This window comes from Pelobates fuscus, chromosome 4, assembly GCF_036172605.1.
Source record: "Pelobates fuscus isolate aPelFus1 chromosome 4, aPelFus1.pri, whole genome shotgun sequence".
NCBI classification, from domain to species: domain Eukaryota; kingdom Metazoa; phylum Chordata; class Amphibia; order Anura; family Pelobatidae; genus Pelobates; species Pelobates fuscus.
The window spans coordinates 338,731,044-338,753,641 of NC_086320.1; the positions used below are offsets into that span (position 1 = coordinate 338,731,044).

Consider the following 22,598-nt stretch of genomic DNA (forward strand, 5'->3'; position numbering starts at 1 on the left):
ACAAAGACATGGCAGTGAATTATAACAGAAAAGCAAATCTATAATTGGGGGAACCAAGCAAAGAATATGAGGATGCCGAATTACACCCAATGCTACCAGTGCCAGATTATAGTCCAGGAGAATCAACAATTGTCCCTGGATTTAGAACATAAATGGTCTTACCTTTACTGCGTGTTGCACTCGAGAAACTCGTCATAACTTACTAATAACCTTGTCAATGTATTTTTAAAAATGTCGAACAGATAAACGTAAAATAAAATTTGCAATGGATAAATCCATGTTAGCGCCATAGTGGAGGTAAACTTGTTGATGTGCTGTTCACCCCCACACTGAATGTGACTATTTTTAACATTCCTTTTTCAGTTTTTGTACCTTTTTAACAAATATTGTAAAAAAAAAAAAGGTAGAACTTTACATCTCAGCACACTGGATATACCATAAACAGGGCTATTTTAATAAACCTATTGTCAGGAATTCAAAGTGAACCTCAAACTTAAGGACAAAGTAGCCACACTGGAAAAATTGTTGATTTGGAAAAGTTTTCCACTTTGACTACTTTGTTTCTTAAATTTGAAATTCACTTTGAATTCCTGCTAATTGTCACTTTAGTAAAAAAAATAAAAAAAAATAAAAGTGCACTGTCAGTTTTAATCAGTGTGAATGCATGAATAACGTATGAACTGTGTGGCAATAACAGCTTTAATTTATACAGTATCCATATTTTCAAGGACCACAAATAAGAAGATAAATTAAAACAATATTAAACAATTCTATTGTATGAAGTCCTTGGGAGTTGTCATTCCACAACAGCTGGAGAGCTATTGAAAGCATACCAAGGCTCTCCACTGAAATGTATGTTTCACATTTTCCCTAGCAAAATGCAATTAACTTGAGTGAATGTGGCTATTTTGTCAAGTGTACTTAAGTTTTGTAATAATTTACCTGCTACATCCCTTGCTAGGAAACTTGTTGCTGTATAACAAAGAGAAGTAGAATACTAAACGCTAAAGGGTTTATTCACTATACCCAGACTTGAGGAACGTCGACAGCGAATGTAATTTGTTTTTTGTCTAAATTGAAAAAAATCTCTGAAGTTCTGTTTCACCTAAAAATTGCGATTCACTTGTCAAATTGCTACAATTCCCATGAAAAAAAAATCTATCTATCTATCTATCTTGATGTAATATATAGTATAATTGTTCTAGACATTCCAAACTTCAGAATAAATACATTAATCTCCTACATGAATCTATAGAGTTAAATTATATATTATAGGATAAATTGCTACAACATGTCAGGTATGTTTTACACTCTAGTTGTTAAGATGAGGCTATTCTTTCTATTAAGGCTGACAATGTGAGTGAATATAAAATTCAAGCATAAGAGGAATTCTTAAAAACATAAACCAATCTATGTTTTGTACACTAACCATAAGCAGAGAGTTGTGGTAAGCAAACAAGATAATTAGACAATAAAATGAATTTGTGGGTGAAAAATACAACCTAAATTTAGAAAACTGGCTTCCAACTAATCCTAACTCGTTGCTTATCAATAAACCTCCACGTCTAATAAATGTTCAGTGTTAATGAACCTCAACAAAAACATTAGTTTTGCTTGATTATAAGTGGTAAAGAACAATTATCCTTTAACAAATTAATTGGAGGTTGCGGGCTAGCTATGGCTGAAGCAGACAATTCTTGCAAAGCACCAAGAAAATGTTAAAACTCGTATTTCACAATTATAATAACATGCCTGCAGGTGAACAGCAACCTAATTCACCCAATAAAATATTCTTAATAAATATTACTCCTTCTGCTAAATTGTAACCACTAATTGGCAGTTTAATATCCAAACTTAACTTAACTGTCAGAGAAAAGCACTATCTAACTAATCTCATAATAAAAGTATCTGAAAATCTATGAACTTTTTGGCTTTGATGAAAAGATTAGTTGATGATGATTTCACCCTACGTGGCTTTAGAATTCGATAAGGTAATTATGGTACTAAGGTGCAAATTACCATTATATAAACTACCTATTAAGGTGTTGGTCCCAATGTGTAACATGATGACAAAGCCTTGCAAAAGAAAAAAAAAAAATGTTTAATAACCCGTGGTCACACAACTGTAAACGAAACCTATAGTTATACAGAGAACACAATGATAATTAGAATAATACATACGTTGCTCTGCAGGTGCTGCATCAGCCTTTAATGCATTTTTCTGTCGGGAGAGCAGCTCCCTTTCCTCCTGTATCTGTTGCCGCTCCTGTTCAAATTCCTGCAACCTGTTACCTGTACTTTGCAGCTCCTGTTCAAGGTGCTGGATAAGATCATTTTTTTCCTGCATTTGCTTTTCAAGAAAGACTCTTTCATCTGTGTATCCATCGAGAAGGCCTGTAGAGAGCAAAGAGAGATTTCAGTGACCAATGCGTACGTTTCACTACAAAAAAACACCATGCAATCTCCTTTAAGTGCTTGGATGAACATTTTACCCGTAAAGCGATTTTACACAGAAGCAGTGTTCAGACAAACCAGCCGTAGAACGAATATTAGCAGATGTACAATAAAGCAGATCATTTAAATCCCAGCAATAATTATTTCATATGGACTTCGCTTGGGCGGCCGGGGAATAAAAGATACTGTAAACTCCCATGTATACGGATATATTAAGCAACGTATACATAGACTGTTCTTGATCTGCATGCGTCAGCAATGCAAGCAGCAGATATGCTAGCCTGTTGCAGGATTTGAGCCAAGCATTTATTTGTTCAAACCTGCCTGCCGCGTATAAGGTATTACAGTATTTTACAATTGGATACATTTGTTGTTGTATTCTGTAACTTTCTCAAGTCTGAAATTCACTTTGTTTTAGATTACCGTATATTTAGGAATCTGAATTGATTCTTCTAGCAAATATCTTTCACGGATTCAATGACAAATTAATTTAATGTTTAGAAGACAAAGTTCACAAAGTTTCTGGAAAGGTGAAGAATAATTGATGGCTTTAATGGAAGATATATATTTTTAAATGTATTTGTAATAAAATAAATGTCTCCTATCTATGTGAAAATGCCCAAGATTAATTAAATTGGAAGGCCATTTTCACGCCACACAGCTATGCAAACTTTTGGGGATTGTAACATGCACATTTATTGCCAAATTTGGGATGCACATTTTGTAAGCTCAATCACAACTTTTTCAACAGATATTTTTGCTGTTTGGATTGTCAGCATTATTATGAATACGTGTTTGACTTTTACAGAGTTTCAAGTTACCAAACAGAAGATCTGATGTTAAGTTAAATCATTCTGTTTTGTCTTTAAACCTTATTTAAAGGACCACTATAGTGCCAGGAAAACATACTCGTTCTCCTGGCTCTATAGGGTCTCTAGGTCCCACCCACCCTCAGGGCCTCCCCTCCAGCCGGGCTTTAGGGGGTGGAAGGGGTTAAATTTACCTCTTTTTCCAGCGCCGGACGGGGGACTCTCCTCCTCCTCGTCTGAATGCACATGCGCGGCACGAGCCGCGCGTGCATTCAGCCAGTCCACAGGAAAGCAGTCTCAATGCTTTCCTATGGACGCTGGCATCTTCTCACTGTGAAAATCACAGTGAGAAGCACGGAAGCGCTCTAGCGGCTGTCAATGAGACAGCCACTAGAGGCTGGATTAACCCTATTATAAACATAGCAGTTTCTCTGAAACTGCTATGTTTATAGAAGAAAGGGTTAACCCTAGCTGGACCTAGCACCCAGACCACTTCATTAAGCTGAAGTGGTCTGGGTGCCTATAGTGTTCCTTTAACGCAATCCTTTTTTATGTTTGTATTGGTTTATTTTCCCGTTTAATGATTAGAAGTTTACTAACCTAACAGCTGTTGCTACCATACATATATATTAGTTTATGGGTTTACTTTCAAGTATCACTTTTTTTTTTTACCACTCCACCATGTGTACATATTTATATCAAAAGTATCCTATCCCATTTACTGACATTTAAATAGATGTGCTAAAAACATTTTGCAAATGTGTATCTTTTGCATACAACTATAACTCAAGGGTAATCCTTTATTAATAACCAAACTAAGATAAATATTTACTGAACAAGTCCTAACAGGTTTACAGCATTGTCTCTGAATTCCAGCTGTCAGATGTCTATTTCATAATTCCTACACACCAGGTTTAGCAACAGTGTTTCTACAATAATAATGCCCTATAGGGTCAACCATTGTTTTGGAGAACAGAGAAATGAAGAAAATGGCAAAAACAATCAAATGCTGAAAGGCCATGTCTTCTGATTGACAATGAAGGAACAATGCCTCTGTCACCATAAAGCGTATTCACATCATATATCATATTTTTAGAATAGTAAATTCTGAAATGTTCTGAAATAGTAAATAATCTGAAATGTTGCACTAATGACTAGCACCAGGAGGTTAAAATATGAAATGTAGTGTCCTCTGACATTATATATATATATATATATATATATATATATATTCAAGTTCCTTGCACTCGGGCTCAACTTTTTGAATATGCCAGCCCATAAGGCTTTAGTGATACAATAGTAAACAAAATGTATGGCTGCACTCACGGTCTTTTAAGAATAGGTATTCCTTTATTCCAAATACATCAACGTTTCAGACCACACAGGGACTTTCATCAGGATCAAGGTTCAGGTTCAGGATTTCATCTTGATCCTGATGAAAGTCCCTGTGTGGACTGAAACGTTGATCTATCTGGAGCTTATGTATTTAGAATAAAGGAATACCTATTATGACAAGTCCATAGGCGTGCGCAGCCTATTGCATTAGGGTATGCACCCTAAAGCACAAACACATGCCGCGTGTATATGTATGTGTGTATATATATACATATACACATATATATATATATATATATATATATATATATATATATATATATATATATATATACACACACATACACACACACACACACACACACACTGCTGTGTGTGTATGTGTGTGCGCGTGTGCGCGTACGGGTGGTTTGAGGGTGTTGTGTGTGTAAGGGTGCTGTGTGTGTCTGTGTGTGTGTGTGTTTGTTAGGGTGCTGTTTGTGTGCTGTGTGTGAGAGGGTGCTGTGTGTTTGAGGGTGCTGTATGTGTGTGAGGGTGCTGTGTGTGTGTGAGGGTGCTGTATGTGTGTGAAGGTGCTGTATGTGTGTGAAGGTGCTGTATGTGTGTTGTGTGTGTGGGTGATTGTGGGGGGCGGAGGTGGGGGTACATTACTTAATATCCCCCCTCCCTTTTTACCTTATGTAGGGAGTGGGGATCGTTGTTCCATGCTCCCTTCCCTGGTGGTCCAGTGGAGAGTGAACTCTCCTGTGGGGCTAGAGTTCACTCTCGCGAGATCTGAGCATTGCCACGGCAACGCTCAGACCTCGCAAGAGGAACCCGGCGAAGCTGCTGGTTCAGCTCCCCGGGTCCTCTCTTGCCTCCCTCACTGCCTGTGGGTCTGTGAGGGGAGGCTTAGAGCAGAGCCGGTGCTCGGATAGCGCCGTCTCTGAATGAGCCGACAGGGGAGATCCTGAGATCTCCTCTGCCGGTCTTACTCCATAGGCGTGCCGTGGGGATTAAGGTGTGCCCAAGCACACCCCGTGCACACGCCTATGGACAAGACCATGAGTGCAGCCATACTTTTTAAATTACTTATATAATTTTATTATTTATATAGGGCCATCAAATTCCTTAGCGCTATACAATCGATATTATATGTGTGTGTGTGTGTTGACGTATTACTCAATAACAGGTAAAATACTAAAAATTTGACAGCAGATGTTTAATTTTCCACGTCACCACTATAAGAGGGACGAAGAACTAGGACAGTTGAGAACAAGAATACACAAGACTTTTGGCTGCATAAAAAAAATGTGCATCGTCAAGCTATATAACATCTGACAGGAGGGTTAAACAGAGCTATTACCAAACTATCAAATACATATATTCTTTAATAAATCTTTCATGGAGAGTGTGTATAAACCAGCCCAGATCACTGGCAGGATTAATGGAGAGGAAGAAGCTAATGAAGGCTGGGAACAACACGATTGCTACAGTCACCCATATACCACTAGCATTGTGTTAAAGGTGTAAACAAATCTCCTTATCTCGATAGAAGACATAAGTGTTAAATGGATTATAGAGTGGACAGGATCAAACATGCCAAATCTATGTTTTTTGACCTCGGTCTTCCCCCTTTTTAAATAAAATATAGGGAGTGGAGTTTGCACAGAGCTAGCTTATAGGAGATGATTTTATAGTTTTTTTTCTCCCCGTGATACCACCACACAAGCCACCTCCACCAAACTCTCCATTCAAGACTTTTCAATTCACTTTTAGGATAAGAGTGTATAACAAAGTGTAACAGCCTTCTCTTGGGAATGGACAGTTTATCATTTCTCTTCCTTAGAAAACATTGTTAAAATGTTTACTAGAGAAATTAGTGCTGAGGATAGAAGTAAAAACCATACTTACTTCAACAGCACGTCTGATCTCAGGGCAACATTGACCAACTACCATGGTCTCAGAGCAATGCCATTCAAGTACATGCACACTAGGACATTCCTTTAATAGTGCCATATGTGCATGGACTCAGGCTTATGGGAGCTAGAGGGGGGGGGGGGGGAGGGAGTAATTTACATGACAGGACAGTCAGACATACTATGTAAAACAAAACATTTAATCTGAGAATATTGTAATAAAAAAAAACAAAAAACTTCTAAGCTTCTTAAGATTTCACCCAAACCTAAAAGGTAACTTCTGTAAAAATTACACCATTGAATAAAACATTGAAAAATACTTAGAAATTGAGTTATCACATTTTTAATTTGATTATGCATTTTCTTTTCAAAGTTTATATTAAATGTTTAGCAAATGACAACAGAATCCAGTTTGATCCTGGCACAGCCTTGGAAGAGGACAATCAGGAACACTGACAGGTGCACAGCTTATAAAAACGACGGTCAGGGGGCCAAGATGGAGGAGCTCTGCTCCAGAGTTTTGTGGATTTCTTATTTAATTTAAAATTTTAGACCTCACTAAGAGCGATTTGTTAAATATAGAGGATAGGTAAACATAACATTAGAAATCATGGGAAGTGATTGTTTCCCTTGAGTGCTCCATTTAGAGAATGTATCCTGACTATACATGAACATACCTTCTGCTTTACTGAGTTCCAAAGCCAGGTGTTCTCTGGCTTTGGCCTCCTCATTGAGTCTTTCTTGAAGCTCATCTTGTATTTTGAGCAGCTCAGAAGTCTCCTGCTTCCTTTTGATGGATTCCCGCACCAACTCAGTCTGTGCAGCCTTGGCATGTTCTAGCTGCAGGGTGAAATAGAGACATAACTGTTCAGTTAATACATTACTCATTTGTAAACTTTGCTTAACATGTTTGTATGGATTTACTCTACAGAAGACCAAGGCATACATGTTAAACATTTGAGAACACTTGAGAATTTGACTCAGGCAGAGTGACTATGACCTTCTCTACTGAAATCTTTGTCCAGTCTAGAGCCGGCCTGTTTCCTTCTTGGCTCTGCTCTGCTTCCTGCTTCCTATTCTGTACCTTCAGCATTGTGCAGATCAGTCCTCACCAAAATCCCAGCATCTGCATTTTCATGGGGTTCATTCATCGTGAAGGCTACACTGACACATCTACTTCTGCAAAGAGTACCCAGCATGAGTACAACATGAACTGTCACACCATTATAGAGCCTAGTGGCTAAAAAAACAAACCAAAAACAAAACATAACATTCTGTTGATTGTTAGAAAATATGGGTTTTCAAAATGAATGATAGTTTGTTGCTTCTGTTTGGCTTTTACGGTTCCAGTATAATTTAAAAAGATGTTGAATGCACTGAATTGCAACTTTAAAAATATTAAAGGATCACTATAGTGTTTGTTTTCCTGACAATATAACCCTTAGGTTCTCCCCCCCCCCCCCCCCAACCCTCAGGGCCCCTCCTCCCACTGGGCTGAAGGGGTTAAAACTAGAGGCTGTATTAACCCTGCCATGTAAACATAGCAGTTTCACGGAAACTGCTATGTTTACATGTGAAGGGTTAAAACCTGGGGGACCTGGCACCCAGACCACTTCAGCTCAATGACTATAGTGGTCCTTTAAGAGCACCCCTACTTCTCTCCCATCGCTTGCTCTGTCTCATGTGCGTATTTCTGTAATTCCAACATGAATGCTGAATATGCAATAAGAGGCTATGAGTAGGCTAGAAAGGTTAATATAGTTAGGCTAAGACAGTAGGAGAGATTGTCAATTAAAAAAAAAAAAAAATTCACATCCACGCTTGATTACAGGTGCAAAGGTGGACACCTAGCCTGGGACATCCAACTGCTGCTTACGTACAGCTGTCATAACTAGAGGAAATTTGGTCTAATGGTAGCTGAAGGGCAAAGGTTGTAATGTAATAAAGAAAGGTTTACACAGACAGACATGGATGCCAATTCATCATTGTATTATACATAGATCAAAGAAAATCAATATTCTCTTGAAGCTGGGTTGTTAGCATTGTAGGTGTGTGCAGGGATAATGTGCGGCCATATGTGACCCTCAGGTCTCTCTGTGGGCTCCTTGTTGCCACCCCTTTGTAGTCCACCCACCAATTGGCCCTTGCCATACCTCCCAATGTTGGGAGGTATGTTAAATAATAAAACTAGTATAACTAAAATAACTTCTTGTAGTTTTAATTTTACTGAAGTGAAATGCAAGCATGAGTGGAACATTAAATGTGAATGCTGTGCAAACGGCAGATGAGGTGCAGACGGTAAGACTTTACATTTAGCCAATAATATTATAGTGGGGCAAACAAAGGTGCTCCAGATGATTGATTACTTCTCTAGTTTCAGAATTTGAAAACTATATTCTGCTCTGATACTTTTACAAAAGAAAGCAGTTTTTGGAAAACAAAGACCGATCTAGGATGAAGTAAATTGAAAACTACAGGCTGTAGATGACATATTTTTAAACATATTTTTTGAAAATGTTTTAGAGTACAATCAAAAAATGTCGGGTGAGGGTTCATTGTATATCTTGGTCTCAATGATCTGTATATAATGCATTTTACATTACTAATCTTATGTGCCAGGCCCACTCCCACCAGATAATGGAAGAGACACCCCCATAGAATCAACAAATATGGCCTTAAAGGCTGAATTAGCAAGCAAACCCCCTGGCGCGTCTCTACTCTGGGTGCATCACCCAGGCTTAAACCGACGCCCAAAATGGAAACACCTACAATATGTCCATACTCTCAGGCATCCACACGTTTAGACACGTGGACATGCAGCGCAACATAGTAAATTAGGAAGGTGCCCAATAGCCACGCTAATGGAGGAAATCCTTCTCTCCTACCCCCCAGATGTGGCAAGCCCACATAAAGTCTCGGATAGAGACACCTTGTATATAGTTCACACAACCCCCCCAAGTTGTTTTCCCCTAATCCAAACTTAACCATGGTCGGTCATGAACCACCGAAGAAGCTACAACACATTAGACTTATACCGCCACCCACTTGCCCACAAGCTGAAACTCTACAACGACAAAAAAATTGACCCACTCTGCACAGCAGCGACACAAAATCCCCTCGCACGCCACGGGGAATGCCGCTGGCGTATACTTACAAGTCCTAAGCAGCTACACCACACAACCCCCACAAATGATGAAAATACAGACTATTAATGCACGCGGATTGAACACACCACACAAAAGGAGACTCTTGGTAGAGGACGCTAAGCGCACTAAGTCAGACATACTATGCGTACAAGAGACACATTTTGCACACAACAGGGTACCCTGCTTCGCTGGCAGAGATTACCCCACGCAGTATCACTCGACATACTCCTCTAAAGCACGAGGCGTTTCATTCCTCATACACTCTTCAGTATCATTCGAACTCCTGCGACTCAAAAAAGATACAGAAGGTATCTACACTGCAAACTCAATGACACCCTATATAATTTAGTGGGAATATACGGACCAAACAATAACCAAAGGAATTTTATACAGAAGGTGTTAAACAAACTCCCTACCACTCACCAGTCACCCACAATCATATGTGGGGATCTAAACCACATACTACAACCACGACTAGACACTACACTGTCCGACGCGTCCCCTAGACGCAAACCATTATGCAAACAGGCCACAGCCATTATGAAACTCCTCTCAGAACACAATCTTTACGATATATGGAGGACACAACATCCAAACGATCGAGAATTTACATATTATTCCTCTGTACATAAAACATACACCAGAATAGACTTCATATTTGTCTCGAGCGATCTACTAATGAAGGTTACACACAGTGAGATAGGAAACATAATATGGTCCGACCATGCCCCAGTACAACTAACTTTAAGAGACAAATTCCAATCCCGAGGGAAGACACCATGGCGTCTGAATGACGCTCTCCTACACAACCCTGAATTCAAAACCAAACTTAATGAAGAGATAACCCAATTCTTTATCCTGAACGAAACACCCAACGTCTCACTAGCCACAAATTGGCAGGCACATAAGGCAGTCATTCGCAGCCTCCTGATTAGTCAAGCATCGCACCTAAATAGGCAAGCTAAGAAATATATCGATCTTCTGAGATCACTTAGGGACGAAACGTCCGTGCAAATCCTAGACCCTTCCCCCCCCCCACAACAGCGTATAGACTACCTTCAGGGGAAACTAAATGACATCCATCTGCGACATACAGCTATCATGACACATAGACTGAAACTCACAACTTATACCCAAGGTAACAGAGCGGGGAAGGCTTTGGCGACACTACGAAGACACAAAAGACAGAACGCGAAAATACCATTCCTCATAAATTCTGAAGGAAACTAAATATACAATCCTCACGACATAAACGACATAACGACATGCTGGCGGACTATTACGACACATTATACAACCTTCAAAATGATGAACACATACATCAACCACTAGCAACGGAAATTGACACATTCTTAAAAGAAGCTCAAATACAGCAACTCTCGCAGGTAGACCGAACCTTACTAGAAGAACCCATCACTCAAAGCGAAATCGCGCACACTATCAAAACCCTCCCAAAAGGGAAATCGGCAGGTCCAGATGGCTTTACAAATTTATACTACAAGACCTTCTCCCATATCCTGAACCCCAAACTGGAAAAATTATACAACAGTATTCTAACTACAGGCGTTATACCTAGAGACATGTTGTTAGCCCACATAACAACATTACCAAAACCAGGTAAGCTGCCACACAAATGCCAAAATTTGCGCCCCATATCGCTACTAAACACAGACCTAAAAATACTGGCAAAAATCTATGCAAATAGGCTGGGAGACATACTACCAACATTGATAAGGGATGACCAGGTGGGGTTCGTTTGTGGTAGACAGGGATCAGATGGGACCAGGAAGCTACTCAACATCTTACACAAGATCCAGAAATCTGGGGAACCCAGTGTGGCACTGTCACTGGACGCTGAGAAATCTTTTGACAGGTTACACTGGGGATACCTAGAGGCAGTGTTGCGGAGATTTGTTTCATTACACTGGTCTCTGCGTTATACGATAACCCGACAGCAAAAATAGCTAATGGAGGCTTTACCTCCAAACCATTCCACATCTCAAATGGGTCTAGACAGGGCTGCCCACTCTCCCCTTTACTTTACATATTGGCACTAGAACCTCTAGCTCAACACATAAGAGACTCGAGTGAAGTCCATGGGATACACATAGGGGGGAAATCACACAAGATCACCCTGTTTGCCGATGATGTAATGCTTACACTGTCTAAACCTGACACCTCCCTACCACAACTCCAAACTATACTAACAAGATTTAGCAACTGCTCGTACTATAAGCTAAATATTACTAAAACACAAGCTATGGGCCTCAACATCACTAAACCACGACTCTCCCACTTACAAAGCCAACATACATATGACTTGAGATGCGATCACTTAACCTTCCTTGGAATTGACCTCACGCCCACAACACAAGAACTATATAAAGCAAACTATACAAAAATACTCAATGCAATTAAACAACAGCTACAAAATTGGAAGGGGAAGTATATTTCATGGAGGGGCCGAATAGCGGCGGTGAAAATGATGGTACTGCCAAGACTACAGTACCTCTTTAGAACACTCCAGATAGGGCTGCCAAGACAATTTTTCCAGGAAGCCCAACGCTCCATAAACCAATTCATCTGGGGAGGAAAACGACCTAGAATAGCAGTGGAAACAGTACAGGCCCTTCAAGATGGGTGGGTGGGGGCACCAGACATCACGAGATATTACATAGTGGCCATGATGACCACACTCATATCCACCTCCCACCATAAAACCCCACCAACAAGGAGTCAAATGGAAGCAGCACACACGGACGGACTCATGATGTCAATGTTAGCTTGGGTGCCCAAACACGAGACCGAAATATAAAAATATCTGTCCCACCACTGCAGAGACACTCCACATTTGGGACAAATACATCAAACAACACTATCCCGACTCACATGTATCCCCGGCCTTACAAATCAAAGCGTTCCAAATCCTTATTCCAGGTTTTGACCACGGTCTATGGTATGACAATGGGGTCACACGCCTATCCCAAATAATGACAAATGGCCGCCTGATAGACTTTAACTCCCTAACCAAACAATTTAACCTCCCCCTAGAGCCTACAGTCATGGGTGAGGAAACACGTCGATATAAGTATAGCACAGGCACAGAACTACACACCAACGGAGTTAGAAAAAGTGTGTATGGCTCAAAAGCCATCCCAAAAAATGCTGTCCCTCCTGTACAAACTGACTAAGACATACGATCACGTAGGGAAACTAAGCTTCATGAAGGCGTGGGAAAAAGACCTAAACCAGACTATACCCAACAAAATATGGTTACAAACACTTGAGGCACACAAACACCTCACACTGAACACTTCTCATATCGAAACCAGTAGGAAAGTGCTGTACCGCTGGTACATGGTTCCGACTAGCCTACACAAACTCGACCACAACAAATCGAGGTCTTGCTGGAGATGTCTGGGAGAACCAGGGTCAATGTTCCACATCTGGTGGACTTGCCCGAAGATTAAGACCTTCTGGAAAGACGTCTCAGACATAGTAACAGCATCCACCGGTAATACAATACCACTATCACCTGAAACATATCTATTATTGATATTCCCACACGAACTACAAAAGGCTGATCTATACCTCACGTATCATATTGTCATCGCGGCGCTGACAACAATAAGTAAGGCATGGCTGAGCAGAAACCCACCAGGCACCCAGACGTGCATAGATACAATAGACACCACCAAAACATACGAAATAGAGGCACGGCGACTGAGACCCGCATCCAAACAGCATGGCAAAAATGGGAAAAAATGTCGACAACAATGCCAAACGTATATCTAGCTCCGATGCAAAACATCATTCACAAATGCGTCCCCCAAGACACATCTTCTAACTAACAATGCGACCTTCCTACCCCCCTCCGTTCTTCCTCCTCACCTCCTCCCTCTCCCCCCTACATTTATATCTAGGGTAACACCTCGTTACAGAGACTTGGTGAATCTGACGAAATACCTAGATGCAGTTACAGGTTACAAAGTTACATAGTTATGAATGTTAGGATACTGTAATGTGTCTCCTAGACGATATGATGTGGATACCTACCATCCTCGAGGCGGGATGCATGATTAAAATATGACAACTTGTCCGAAGCAATTCTGTAACTGTACAACTTGTCTGAATTTGTTTGACATTGTCTAAAACTCAATAAAAACTATTGAACAAAAAATGAATAAAAAAATAAAGGAATACCGCAAGCTCCCTAACCAGCAAAGCCCACTGTAGTGGTTATGGTGCCAGAAGTGCCCATCCCAGAGTAATCTATCAAAATGTTTTAGGACAGTCTGACATCTACCTGGGTACCACCGGGCTCCTGCAGCCGCATCCTGCATCTGGATTTAGAATTCAGGAGAATCTGGTTAGCTCCAATGAGTTAAGCAGCGCTGTGCTCATTGGCTGAGAGTTCAGCTGAGGGCTCTCAGCCAAGAAGCCCTGCATCGCTGGGGTTAGCTGAGTGCAGAGAGCTTTGGGCTCTCATAGGGGAGGACCTCAGGTAAATTGTCAAATTATTTGCAAACGCCACAAATATGCCATCATAACATTGCCAACACTAGACACAACCCAAATGCTAATCCAGTCAGTAATACTGACATTTCAGAAAATGAGCATGCTCCTGTATTGCAGCTGCTTAGCTCAGTGAAGACAACCTGCTTCTCCTGCCAGAGGAACCCAGGTATGTTGTCAAACCGCTTTAAAACAGTGTCACAGATTACTCTGGGAGGGTATCCAAGAACCATAACCACTACAGTGGCCTTGGAATGTTCCGTTAAATACAGTAAGGGCCCTTAAACTGTGCTCCATTGTTAAAATGAGGTAGTTACACAGTGATTTTAAATTTTCTGGTTGGTGTTTAAGTGAGAGTTCAGAAAGAAACACACTTAAAAGTTCACTAAAACTGCGAACCAGAAATATTTACACTTCAGAAATATGGAATAATACATTGTATATTGCATATTTGAGATTCATATTCAAGTCATGGTAAATTGCTTCTTAGCAATTAAACCCCAAACAACTTCACCCTTTTTTTTTTTTTTTTTTTTAAACATCAAACATGTCACATGGCCACATAATGTAAACATTTGTTTTAGGGGCTGTGGCTCGGACAGTAGGAAAATTCTGTGAAGTCTTTAGGTGTATTTATGACCTCCTGACACACCTTATTGAAAGGTGATGTCATGGTGCACTACATGGGGCCACATGATTCAATTCAACTAGTAAATATGATACCAGTATAAGAAATCAAATATATAATAACTTATTGATATGGGTCCATGTCATTCCTAAAGGGGGGGATTTTTTTTTTTTTTTTTTTTTTTAAAGTGAAAATAAAAGTGTGGTTCTCACCAACACATGAGCTAATGCACTAATCTTTGCAGCTGTAACAGGGAGCTTTTGTGCTGTTGTGTAAAAAAGACAGTAAGGTCTGCAGTTTAGTAAACAAACACTCAATAGCATTAAATCAACAGTATTTTAAGGTACTTATCTGCGACAAATTAAACTAGTTGCTGGGGTACTAGATCTAAATGCTTCTTCTTCAAGGACCTGACTGACACTTTCCTGACCAGCGTGGAAGAGAGTGCTCTGATCTCTGCCCTTTAAAAGAGTGCTCCTAATCTCAGCTCGTTACCTGTATAAAAGACACATGGGAGCCAGAAATCTTGCTGATTGATAGGGGATCAAAAACTTATTTCACTCATTGACATGCAAATCAATTTATAACTTTTTTGACATTGGCATTTTTCTGGATTTTTGTTGGTTATTCTGTCTCACTGTTAAAATACACCTACCATTAAAATTATAGACTGATCATTTCTTCGTCAGTGGACAAGCATTCAAAATCAGCAGGGGATCAAATACTTTCTTCCCTCACTGTATGAGTATAAAAATACTGTGTTACACGCCTAAAAAGCTGCTATGATTATCTGCATGTTAAGTTAGAGGCAAGAAAATATCATTTTGAAGCTGCTTTGTATAATAAGCAGGAAAGGCAGAAAAGGTCCCAGTATAAAAAAAAAAAAAAAAGGTAAGGGACGTAAAAAGTAGAGCAGTGTGAAGACCCCAGGGGACAAAAATGTGCTCGGCCTACTCTTAGGTACATGGACCAAGCACACACAACTAAAAAACAAAAAGGAAAAATAAGTAGATTTAGATTAAAATAACCTAGTTTTATTAAAGGCTATCATTCTCCCTCGCACACAGGGGTGATAGAAGAGAAAGGGGGAAGGGGGATAGGACAAATACATTGTAAATTGGCCAGAGGACCAACAATAGAGTTCAGCAGACAGGTCCCTGAGGATGTGCTTCCACCGCACACAGTTCCAGAGCCAGTTGGTACTTAGAGATATCTGCAGCGCAGTGGGCACTCAAAGGTTTTCTGATCATTGTTGCCAAGCCCCCCAACAGAGCCTGTAGGCCAACAGCCCCCTTCACCTCCGCTGTACCATCAAGTCATGGCAGATCCCAATAGGTGCCTCCATATGCCTCTCTCATTGCTGGCTACTCATTTGAGACAGGGAACCCATAGCCTCACAGCTACCGTTCTGCCAGAGGCCCTAACATCCTGTACCAGCAGGGCTCACACCAAAGGAGTCATCACTCTACGGGCCTACCTCAAAACCCAGAGGTAGAGTTTCCATAAATTCAGCAGGTGAGCAGCTCAGGAGATGCTGCATCAAATCATCAGCCTCCAGGGCCACAGGTGAGTTGTTAGGTTAGTCCTCCGACTAAGTGAGGAGCAAGCCTTAGTCCCTAGCCTTCAGGTGGGTAATAGAAAAGTGATAGAAGTGTGAAGAAGGTCTCAAGCAGTCAAATAGGTCAACAGTGAGCAACATGTCGGCATATTTTCCGGCTCAAGACCAGAGCTGTGAAAGATGGACTCGACTGTCCAGCATTCTGCACACAATACAAAAGGTTTTCTCTTTCCTTCCCAGAAAGAGAGCTAAATCTCGGACTGCGGACGCATACTCCAGTGCTTTCCAGATAATAAAACATGGCTTGATTCACTAAACAGTGAACATTGTTGTCAACAAACCAACAGCAGCAGAGTTAATGCTTATATCAGTTTATTGAGCAGTTGCAGTCATCCTGTGTGATGACTGGAACTGCTCATTGGGAATAAACAACTATTACCATAATCCCCTACTAGACCGGTGCTTTTGGGATAAAGCCAGTCACATAGTTTAAAATGAGACATTCATTATATGCATCCTGGTGTGGGAGGGGCCTCTCTACAGCAAGGATTTTTACATTTTTATTTTTAATTATATTTTTGGCAATATTTTGAATGCATTATCTATGCATGCCATTAAACATATATAGTCCATTTTTACTTAGACTAAACCATTTAAGGTGCAAGTGCACTTACTATAAAACAAAACTGGAAAAGCATTATTTATTTATATGAATGACCAAATTACATTCTCATTTTACATCATTAATAGAGATGAGCTTGCAGCACACAGAGCCTTGTCTGCCACATAAATAGCTAAAGTCATATTCAGTTACCTGATTGTGCTCTCAGAGTAATCAAGATCTTTATGCCTGGCAGGGTATACACTTTGACCCTTAGTATAAGCTCTTCCCCCACCTCCCAAAAACATGTTTGGAATGCTCCATACTTGTACGTCTCAAAGTTCCCTTAAAGGGACACTGTAGGAAGGAACTATATCCATTTCATCTCATTGAATTGGTTAAAGTGCCTAGAGTTCCCTGGCACTATCATTTCTTTCATTGTTAAATTATTTTTGAGCAATATAACACAGATTGAGGGTCTCTGGCTTCCAAAAGCACTGCCTCCACTGGAGGTGTGGCTAAGACAGATGACATACTTCCTTGTAGCCATATTGATTCATATCTGCAATGGCATTGTGATCGGCTGAATACGGTCAGCTGACACTGGGCTGGGCTGCTGAGGACTCTTGTTTACCATTAAAACATTAAACACGGTTTAATGCTGAATGAAAGGACAGTGTCAGGGCAGCTCCAGACACTATAACCACTTCAGTTAAATAAAGCAGTTATGGTCCCTACAGTGTCCCTTAATAAATACACTATAATACTGGGTTGAGCAAAAATATGCCTTGAGTTACCGAAGATCATGACAAAGATGTAATATTCTATTCTTGACAGATTTATTACTGCGAAATAATTTTGTTAAACCACAACTGCCACATCTAAAAAAAATATGTAAAACTGATACTTAAAAGTTAATGCCTGAGTAAATGATTCCATACAACATTTTTCTGCAGATTCCAGAGTGTGCACAATTGCGCCTGGAGCATATTTGTGCTCCAATGTCATGAAGTATGTGCTGCGGCGGATAAAAGGTTACTTGATACTTAATAAAACACTGTTACTGGTTAGAGTAACTCTTGTTAGCATGGTTCCCCCCCACATACAGACTTGAAAAGAACATTTTTCAAGACAGTTTTAGGATTTACTGATTTACTTAGCGTCAGCCGACTACTCTCAGCCAATAGCGGCACCCCTGCCCAATTCTGCAAGAGCCTTCCAGTTCACAGATTTTTAGAAACTGGAAAAACGGAAGGGTAGAGAGGCATGGAGATTCGGCTCTGATATAAAGACTTTGGAGTTAAACCATTCGAGAAAGTTTAAAAAAAATAAAAACAAAAGTTCCCATCCACTCAATGAGTAGGACTGGACACCTATGGTGAAAGACTTAAAGGGACACTATAGTCACCAGAATACCTACAGCTTATTGTTTTTGTTCTGGTGTCCTGCAGACTTTTTCTTGTAAACACTACCTTTTAATAGAAATGGCAGTGTTCACATTACAACCTAGGGATACTTCTCAGATGGCTACTAGAGGTGCTTCCAGGGGCAGTGCTGAACAGTGATGCTGCACGGAGATGCTGAACTCTCCTCATAGAGATGCATTGATTCAATGCATCTCTATGAGGAGATGCTGATTGGCCAAGGAATACATGTTTGCGTTCCTTACCTTATAGTGTTCCTTTAAGAAGTTGTATCAAAGTGAATAAACACAATAGTTTTTTTTTTTAGCTTACGCTCATGTATTATTATTATTGCCATTTATATAGCGCCAACAGATTCCGTAGCGCTTTACAATATTATAAGAGGGGGATTTAACTATAAATAGGACAATTACAAGAAAACTTACAGGAACGATAGGTTGAAGAGGACCCTGCTCAAACGAGCTTACAGTTTATAGGAGGTGGGGTGTAAAGCACAATAGGACAGAAAATAGCAATCAAAAAAGGTGGGAGTGAAGCAGAGCTGGAGGAGATAGTAGAGTGCTGCTCTTTATGAGAGAGCAAGAGACAGGTATGTGAGGTAGAGGTTACTCTGGGAGGCCATACATTTTCCTAAAGAGATTTAAGGCACTTTTTAAACTAGTGATGACTAGGAGAGAGTCTGATGGCGGTAGGCAGTCTATTCCATAGGAAGAGAGTCGCCCACGAGAAGTCCTGCAAGCGCGAGTTGGCCGTACAGGTGCGAACAGCAAACAGGAGGTGGTCACGGGCAGAGCGGAAAGACAGAGAAGGGGTATACCTATGGATCTATGAAGAGATATAAGAAGGGCTAGAATTGTTTAATGTTTTATAGGTATGGATTAGTACTTTGAATTGACCACTATAGGATACAGGAAGCCAATGTATCATGATAAGCATATAGAGCAATATATTAATGATAATAATAGTAAAAAAAAAAAAAAAGTTTTTTTTTTCTTCAACACTAGTTTATAAAGTTAATTATATTTAACCCCTTAAGGACCAAACTTCTGGAATAAAAGGGAATCATGACATGTCACACATGTCATGTGTCCTTAAGGGGTTAAGCAGCAAAAAGTACAAACCAACCACCACAGTTTGAGGATGGTCTTTATAGAGAACAACAAAGAATACAGATTTACCTAAATAATACACTCTTCTCTTCTTGATGGATAGCCCCCTTTATCTATCCTTATGCCCCTCTTCCTAAAAGCTTATAACATTTGGTGTGCTGGTATATAACACATCTGCGGCAATTAAACACACATAAATAAGTATAGTAAATGTGTTTATTAGTTTGTATAAATGATATGTTACTAAAGTTTCATAAAATGTTTCCATAGAGCTGCACCCCAGCTACAAGCACGTCTTCATAATGTTGTGAAATGTGCTTTTGTTTCTTATTAGCATCATAGGCAAGGAACATAAAAATATTTCCATTATTTCAAATCTTTGCTTTTTAGGTAAGAGGAAAACAAAAAACAAGCTGAAACTCATCGTGCAAAACTTAAAATATCATTGATATGTTATTGAATCAATGGAATCAAATAATATATTCTTTAATACAAAGTGTTTTAAGTTCCGTCCTGTTTGAAGCCATTGTGTAAATAAAAAAGGAGATGAACATAGATGTTAAGCATGAAGGATATTTCCTTTTTGTTACAGGTTTGGTGACTTAAATACGCTGGTAAAGGGGGGCAGGGAGACATACGGTATATATATATATATTCCAGATAAGGTCAATTAAGCAATGACAGTAATAAGCCTAGTTTTTTTTATTAAATTCAAGTGATCAAAGTGAAGTTGGGATCTGTCTCTGGTCCACTGCAGTATTATTCATTGTAATCTAAGACAATACAACAGGTGGCTTCTTTACTCAATGTAAAAGTAAACACAGTGATTCCACATCCTTATTTTTACAGCACAGTTCCAGGCAGAAATCGTACTGTTCCCTTCTCAAGTTTACCGATGGAATCTTTTATTTGTTGATCATTATGTAGTAGAATTGTCAACTACAAATATCTATACAACTTTAGGCACTGTATCTGCAAAGTGTAAATCCTGTAATTCCTATTCCGGGTGTGTTCACTTAAATAAATACACATATAGGTGTGTACCCATGCAATTAAATTAAACCATTAATTACATACTTCTTGAGCCAACAGCAAGCCCCAAAGTAAACTATGTGTTTAAAGAATTGGGACTGTGATGTCCTTTCTATTATTGTAATAGAAATTTAGGACTTGATTTCAGATTTTTGGATAGGCGTTTTAAATGATTTCAGATTTTTGGATAGGCGTTTTAAATGATTTCAGATTTTTGGATAGGCGTTTTAAATGATTTCAGATTTTTGGATAGGCGTTTTAAATGATTTCAGATTTTTGGATAAGCGTTTTAAATGATTTCAGATTTTTGAATAGGCGATTTAAATGATTTCAGATTTTTTTTAAATGACAAGAATATTGAAAAATCTTTTAATATTTATTCATATTTAAAAAAAAAAAAAAAAAAAACAATGTTTGTTTAAAAATTATTCAGAGATGATCTAAAGGTTAAGGGAGGTCATGCAGTATGGTCACTAGTCCATTAAATGCACTGAATTAACAGCGGAGTTGTGGAATATTCTAAAATTAAGGCAATGCTGCAGGATCTATACCTGTTTTCAGCCGGCAGTGTAATATTATTGGCAGTCCTGACTAATGGGAAGCTGCTTTCTTTAGAATTGAAACAGGATGTGCTTGTGGATGGCGTGTGATTATGTAAATGTTACTATGGAACAGTGACTGATTATAGATTTGCACTCCATCAGGATCTAATGAGACATGGCTGTCACAGTTCCAGAAGTTTAAAATACATTATCTTGACTCTACAGAGTTGAGATTTGAAATGATAAAGGGCTCAGTAGTCTCCTATTCTAGGAGAGAACATTTCCTTGCAATTACATATTCTCCAGCAGCTTTAACACCTACCCAACCTCTATGGCAAGGCTTCCTAAAAAATTTTGTGGAGTGGCAGAACTGCATTTTTTCCTGTAAGTCAGGACTGGAACTGTAATAGTTCTCTTCCACCATTTTCACCCATTTACTCTGTTAGCTTTGCTTTCATTCTCTTACATTCTCTCCTCATATCACGTATTCTCCCCCCAGTGGAGCAGTAACCTATAGAAACCAATAGATTGTAGCAGCTGAGGTCTACACGTTTAAAATGTTGCTACCATAATGGTTTTTATACACAATGCACAATTGCTGGCAAATGTTCTGTTATACAGCACTGGCAATACCTTCAGGGTAAACCAGTGATAGGGCATACTACGCGATGGATGATTTAAACTGAATAGATGAATGATTTATTTAAAATAAATTATAATAAGAAATATGTGAAATATGCATGTACACCCAGACATCATACTATTAGTTGTCTAACAATGATGATCGATGAAAATATCACTGGTTATATGTTATAAATTCACAATACAGACAGTGACAATGTGTGATTACTTGAAATGGACTAAGGTACAAGCCTTATCAAGGATTATACAGGATGTTTCAAAATCCAACATTTTCTAAAATCGCTAAGCACAGTAATATATATATATATATATATATGGGATATATTTTGTATATGACATACAGTAGCTGTGATGGGTGATTTAACAAGGTATTTTCCTTTTTTTTTTTTTATTACTCAGTGGGAACATTCCAACACAGAATGTTGCCTCCCTCCATGTCAAGGGAATGTTATTGTTAAAGAGCAAAGTCTGATTTGGGGAGGTAAGGCAGTCCTGGGGCAGCCATGCCAACAATTTTCATGTTAAGCAATATAACCTTTCAAGTAGGTAGTTCTGTTTCAACATGCCCATATGTTTTTTCCTATTGTTTTCATACTACTCTAAGCATGACTGTAATACACATGCATGAAAACAAAGATCACACTTGTTACTAAAACTAGCACAATATTACAGATGTTAAAATTGCATTGGACTTGTATTGCTCATGCACTGTTTCACATGAGTAAAAAGTAAACTGCAGCCAGTTGAAAACCCCATTTCTTAAGTTGGTTTTCAAATCAACACAATTCAATCTTTGATGCATTAACTCTACTGTATATCAGCTTCTTTGTAACCTTGCACTGGAAATGTATAGGTGTGTCATTATTTTATTTTCAATTCTCATTGTGATCCAGTTAATACTTCTA

At 39.3% G+C, this 22,598-nt stretch overlaps 1 protein-coding gene across 1 annotated transcript in view; it reads right to left on the minus strand.

The window, feature by feature from the left end:
- The window catches only part of AKAP9 (A-kinase anchoring protein 9), a 227,508-nt gene that overhangs the window by 50,010 nt on the left and 154,900 nt on the right, over positions 1 to 22,598 (minus strand). The window contains exons 23-24 of the mRNA XM_063452457.1: positions 7,174 to 7,336; positions 2,182 to 2,394 (exon numbers count right to left, since the gene is read on the minus strand). Of these exons, the coding sequence (XP_063308527.1) occupies positions 2,182 to 2,394; positions 7,174 to 7,336 (376 nt within the window). The remainder of the gene's footprint in view (positions 1 to 2,181; positions 2,395 to 7,173; positions 7,337 to 22,598) is intronic.